The sequence below is a fragment of the Parasteatoda tepidariorum genome, unplaced genomic scaffold (assembly GCF_982258835.1).
Source record: "Parasteatoda tepidariorum strain Cologne lab strain unplaced genomic scaffold, Ptep-v5.0 scaffold_136, whole genome shotgun sequence".
Classification (NCBI taxonomy): domain Eukaryota; kingdom Metazoa; phylum Arthropoda; class Arachnida; order Araneae; family Theridiidae; genus Parasteatoda; species Parasteatoda tepidariorum.
This window is the reverse complement of record NW_028257495.1, coordinates 42,770-49,059: the sequence shown is the minus strand read 5'-3', so window position 1 is coordinate 49,059 and position 6,290 is coordinate 42,770. Positions and strand designations below refer to the sequence as shown.

Here is a 6,290-nt window from a genome sequence, read left to right as displayed (position 1 = left end):
GTATGCCTATGCAAAATAAAGTGTTCTGAGAAGCTTAAAATGAGGAAATAAGCGTTCTAAAATGCTTTAAAAATTGAAAGACATTTTTCTATGTTAACTAACGGCACGGTATCGGAGCTTAATACTGACCTATAATTTTTAAATTGGACCACGTATTATATTACAGGGTAATAGTGTACCCTAACACAGGAAGTAATTATAGGTCATTTAGGGGGTACACAGCGTGACCCTAAATTTTACTATGTATGCCTATGCGATATAAAATGTTCTGAGAAGCTTAAAATGAAGAAATAAGCGTTCTAAAATGCTTTAAAAATTCAAAGACATCTTTCAATGGTTAATCAACGCAAGGCGCGATATCAGACCTTAATATTGACCCATAATATTTAAATTGGACCAGGTATTATATTACAGGGTAATAGTGTACCCTACAGCAGGAAATAATTATAGGTAAATTAGGGGGTACACAGTGTGACCCTAAAGTTTACTATGTATTCCTAAGCAAAATAAAGTGTTCTGAGAAGCTTAAAATGAGGAAATAAGCGTTCTAAAATGCTTTAAAAATTCAAAGACATTTTTCTATGTTAACTAACGGTACGGTATCGGACCTTAATATTGACCTATAATTTTTAAACTGGACCACGTATTATATTACAGGGTTATAGTGTACCCTACCACTGGAAATAATTATAGGTCAATTAGGGGGTACACAGAGTGACCCTAAAGTTTATTATGTATGCCTATGCGAAATAAAGTGTTCTGAGAAGCTTAAAATGAAGAAATAAGCGTTCTAAAATGCTTTAAAAATTCAAAGACATCTTTCAATGCTTAACTAACGCAAGGCGCAATATCAGACCTTAATATTGACCCATAATATTTAAATTGGACCAGGTATTATATTACAGGGTAATAGTGTACCCTACCGCAGGAAATAATTATAGGTCAATTAGATGGGTACACATCGTGACCCTAAAGTTTACTATGTATGCCTATGCGAAATAAAGTGTTCTGAGAAGCTTAAAATGAGGAAATAAGCGTTCTAAAATGCTTTAAAATTCAAAGACATTTTTCTATGTCAACTAACGGCACGGTATCGGACCTTAATATTGACCTATAATTTTTAAATTGGACCACGTATTATATTACAAGGTAATAGTGTACCCTACCACAGGAAATAATTATAGGTCATTTAGGGGGTACACAGCGTGACCCTAAATTTTACTATGTATGCCTATGCGAAATAAAATGTTTTGAGAAGCTTAAAATGAAGAAATAAGCGTTCTAAAATGCTTTAAAATTTAAAAGACTTCTTTCAATGGTTAATCAACGCAAGGCGCGATATCGGACCTTAATATTGACCTATAATTTTTAAATTGGACCACGTATTATATTACAGAGTTATAGTGTACCCTACCACAGGAAATAATTATAGGTCAATTAGGGGGTACACAGAGTGACCCTAAAGTTTACTATGTATGCCTATGCGAAATAAAGTGTTCTGAGAAGCTTAAAATGAAGAAATAAGCGTTCTAAAATGCTTTAAAATTTAAAAGACTTCTTTCAATGGTTAATCAACGCAAGGCGCGATATCGGACCTTAATATTGACCTATAATTTTTAAATTGGACCACGTATTATATTACAGAGTTATAGTGTACCCTACCACAGGAAATAATTATAGGTCAATTAGGGGGTACACAGAGTGACCCTAAAGTTTACTATGTATGCCTATGCAAAATAAAGTGTTCTGAGAAGCTTAAAATGAAGAAATAAGCGTTCTAAAATGCTTTAAGGGGGGTCAGGACCCTTTAACGCCTTAAACGATACAATGAAATACCATATTTTTGACACACTGTAACTATCTTTGAATTTATCCTAAAGCTATGAAATTTTTTTTATCATTTACTAGCACTATTATCAATATAATTAAATAGCTAAATTCAAAAAAAATTATTCATAAAAAAAATTACAGACTTTTTTTAATATAGTGAAATTTTTTTATTTTCGAAAAAGTGAGTTTCATTGCGCGCAAAGCGTACGAGTCAAATATCATCAAAATAATGTCAAACTAATTTTAAATTAAAGTTATAATTACCCTAAACCTGTGTTACCTAATATTATTTTGATATACATATATTTTAATTTTCTAAAAATTAAAAAAGTTTAAGTTTTTCAAATTTCTATATTTTTGGCACATTACACAATTATTTAAAAAAATTTTAAGAGAGTAATGGTTTTTATAGTAGGTACCAGTTGTAGCAAACCATATCATAAAACTTTTCCTAAAGTTTCGTACAATTCTATCAATTAGTTCTTTGTACGCAGTGCGCACAAGTTCAACATATCACATTTTGAGAAAAATGACTTTAAAGTTAAAAATTTGTTTTTTTCGAATACCACTCAATATATTTTTCTAAAAATGCCTAAATAAATAAAATAAATCATTTTACAATACCTACATACAACTTAAACAGTAATACATTAACTAAATTTGACTTATAAACAAAATAAAGTAACATTTCACAACGACTTGTCACATAACGAGCATCGAGTCAAATAGTAATCAACTTTTCAAACATTAGAAATGATTGATACAAAAACCAAACCAACCTAAATGATAGATTTTTGAGATTTATAAAAATCTAAAAGATGATGTTTTAAAATAAATTTTCAAAAGCAAACAAAAGATTTTCAAATTAGTAACTTTTAAAAAATTGTTTATAAAAATGACCACAAAGTTAAAATTTTGATTATTATAACAATATCCATTTTTATGTTTATCTAGAAATCCTAAGTAACCTCAAAGACATAGATATAAAGGAATAAATTTCTTACATTTTATTATTTTATAATAAAATCAATATAAAAAAAAACATTTAAAAATTAAAAGCCACCAGAAATATACATATCCCCCCCTTCACTTTTTTTCATTCTCTCATTTTCACAAATCTTTTTTTGTCGTTTCACTCTACGAGCTACAATAGACTGTTCACTAGCTCGCTTTTCAGCTTTTGTTACGCGGAGTTTATCTTGAGCATGAAAGTTTTGCTTTGCTTTTTTGTTGATTTGTAGCTCCAACAGTTTCATAGTAGACATCAAAGACTTTTTTCCATCGTTAAAAACACAAACACCCATACATGCAGCTATTTCGGCAACATTTTTGCCAGCACTAGCAAATTTAGGGCAAAACTTCCATATGAGTGAGTTCAACGACTCATTTGGGTTTTGGGTCTTACCACCCAAACATCTTTTCAAAAGAGACGGATGAGACAGATCCTTAAATATTGGCTTTATTGCCTCCATAACAACTTTAGCAACCAGCATTGGGTGCTTATACTCATGCACTTTGTTGTTATGCACAGCTTTATTATAGCTGCACCAACTATTTTCGCCTTTCGGACAAAACCAGTGCATCGGCTCTTTATCCGTGCTGCAAGTATGAGCCCATATGGCCCAAATCGCTGTTCGCATGTTGACTGAGTTATTGCTGTTTTGGCGAATTGCATTGCCATAATAACTTGTAATTCTATTTATTGTTACGTCTGTCAGTCTTCCCCGACCACCTATCGTCTTACCATCTGAAAGCCTTTTTTTGCCATATGAAGTTTTGAGTTTTCGCAAACGAGTGCCCATTCTCTTCTGTATGTGTCCCACACACTCCACTTTGGTTATCGAAACATCTTTTCCATATGGCTTTGCCTCACAAATAGCCTGGAAAGTTTTACAATCACCATCGCCAATGTATGTTTCATACTTGACGTCATATTTTTCTTCAGATCTTTGGAAAATCCTCTTCATGCCGTCAACCTCCATTTTTCCAGAAGAGCCGGCATGATTTTTCTGGCACACTGTTTTATGAGAAGATAGCCACTTATGATATCTCAAGCCAAACTTTGGACCCTTGTACGAAGCACAACCTTTGCAGAATGTCGACATTACTTCTATGTCAACAGCTTTTCCTGTCTCGCCGCCTACCAGGGTACATACGCCTATTAAAGACGTATGACCTCTGGTTTTCCAGGTGCCGTCTCCACTGACGGTTAGACTGTTTGGATTATCTGATAGACACTTTTCCTCGTTAACTGCCTGTTCCATGGATGACAAAGCAACTTCTTTTGATACTTCCAATATTTTAGAATTAATTTTATCATAAGATTTCTGAGTTATGGGCTTGGGCAAGCACATCACAGAACAAAATGTCTGCAGACTTGAAAGTCCACCACCAATGCACCGCATTGCAAAAACAGATCTTCTGTTTACTTCTGGAATGTTCTTATTCACTCCTATCAGTTTGCAGCTTTTAAAAACATCCCTTTTCTGACATGCTTGACATGTTATTTCAAAAGAAGACAACAATCCACACTGGGATTTCTCAGTCATTTTCAAGGAAGCATGACAAATTCCACAAGCAGCTACATTATTGAAAAAACTTATCAAGGAAGCAACATCAATAAGGCGATAACCATCAAAAGTCTCTTTAGTTTCAGTTTCGATATCCTTGAAACTGGAACATGACATCGAAAGCTTTTTCTTAGAAGCACTTTTAAAATCCTCTTTTTCAATAAAAACATTGCAACTGCCCACATTTACACTTTGCCGAAATTGATTTCCACGAAATCTTCTCTTTTTTGGTCTCTGACCAGATCTACGAGGATTATTCATGATTATTTATAATAAATAAATCAAACTGAAACTAGATTTTTGACTAAAATGAAAGCTAATAGACGAATGTACAAATATTAATCTAAGATTAAAAAACGCATGCAATTCGAATATAAACAAATAAAATCTGCAAAGGGTTGGAGCAGAGTTGAGTTGTAGACACTTTAAATCTCAGATTATTATTAGAAACTATAAGATAAGCCCAAAATGAAGCAATTCGCGACCACGCCCACTAAAGCAATTGTTGGTGAGTGACTTGTCTTCTAACCCTTATAACTTTTGAACCAATTGAAAGATTTCGAAATGTAAGATATGAAAATGCGCAGAATAATGCAAGGAATAAAAAAAAATGATTCTTGAAAAATCGATTTTTTGAGAGTTTTAAGGGTCCTGACCCCCCTTAAGCTTCTCAGAAAACTTTATTTTGCATAGGAATACATAGTAAACTTTTGGGTCACGCTGTGTACCCCCTAATTGACCTATAATTATTTCCTGCTGTAGGGTACACTATTACCCTGTAATATAATACCTGGTCCAATTTAAATATTATGGGTCAATATTAAGGTCTGATATCGCGTCTTGCGTTGATTAACCATTGAAAGATGTCTTTGAATTTTTAAAGCATTTTAGAACACTTATTTCTTTATTTTAAGCTTCTCAAAACATTTTATTTCGCATAGGCATACATAGTAAAATTTAGGGTCACGCTGTGTACCCCCTAAATGACCTATAATTATTTCCTGTGGTAGGGTACACTATTACCCTGTAATATAATACGTGGTCCAATTAAAAAATTATAGGTCAATATTAAGGTCCGATACCGTGCCGTTAGTTAACATAGAAAAATGTCTTTGAATTTTTAAAGCATTTTAGAACGTTTATTTCCTCATTTTAAGCTTCTCAGAACACTTTATTTTGCATAGGAATACATAGTAAACTTTAGGGTCACGCTGTGTACCCCCTAATTGACCTATAATTATTTCCTGCTTTAGGGTACACTATTACCCTTTAATATAATACCTGTTCCAATTTAAATATTATGGGTCAATATTAAGGTCTGATATCGCGCCTTGCGTTTATTAACCATTGAAAGATGTCTTTGAATTTTTAAAGCATTTTAGAACGCTTATTTCTTCATTTTAAGCTTCTCAAAACATTTTATTTCTCATAGGCATACATAGTAAAATTTAGGGTCACGCTGTGTAACCCCTAAATGACCTATAATTATTTCCTGTGGTAGGGTACACTATTACCCTGTAATATAATACGTGGTCCAATATAAAAATTATAGGTCAATATTAAGGACCGATACCGTGCCGTTAGTTAACATAGAAAAATGTCTTTAATTTTTAAAGCAATTTAGAACGCTTATTTCCTCATTTTAAGCTTCTCAGAACACTTTATTTCGCATAGGCATACATAGTAAATTTTAGGGTCAAGCTGTGTACCATCTAATTGACCTATAATTATTTCCTGTGGTAGGGTACACTATTACCCTGTAATATAATACCTGGTCCAATTTAAAAATTATAGGTCAATATTAAGGTCCGATACCGTGCCGTTAGTTAACATAGAAAAATGTCTTGAATTTTTAAAGCATTTTATAACGCTTATTTCCTCATTTTAAGC

General features: G+C 32.7%; 1 protein-coding gene across 1 annotated transcript; it reads right to left on the bottom strand.

Annotated features, from left to right (window-relative positions):
* Window positions 1–2,882: 2,882 nt before the first annotated feature.
* On the bottom strand, window positions 2,883–5,055 carry LOC147800785 (uncharacterized). The gene has a single exon (XM_087156462.1). It carries the CDS (start codon window positions 4,659–4,661, stop codon window positions 2,883–2,885), a length of 1,779 nt encoding a protein of 592 aa, XP_087012588.1. The 5' UTR covers window positions 4,662–5,055.
* Window positions 5,056–6,290: the final 1,235 nt, after the last annotated feature.

What these genes read in the sequence shown, in the direction of transcription:
- LOC147800785 (XM_087156462.1), bottom strand. Translation starts at nt 4,661, where the DNA reads ATGAATAATCCTCGTAGATCTGGTCAGAGACCAAAAAAGAGAAGATTT.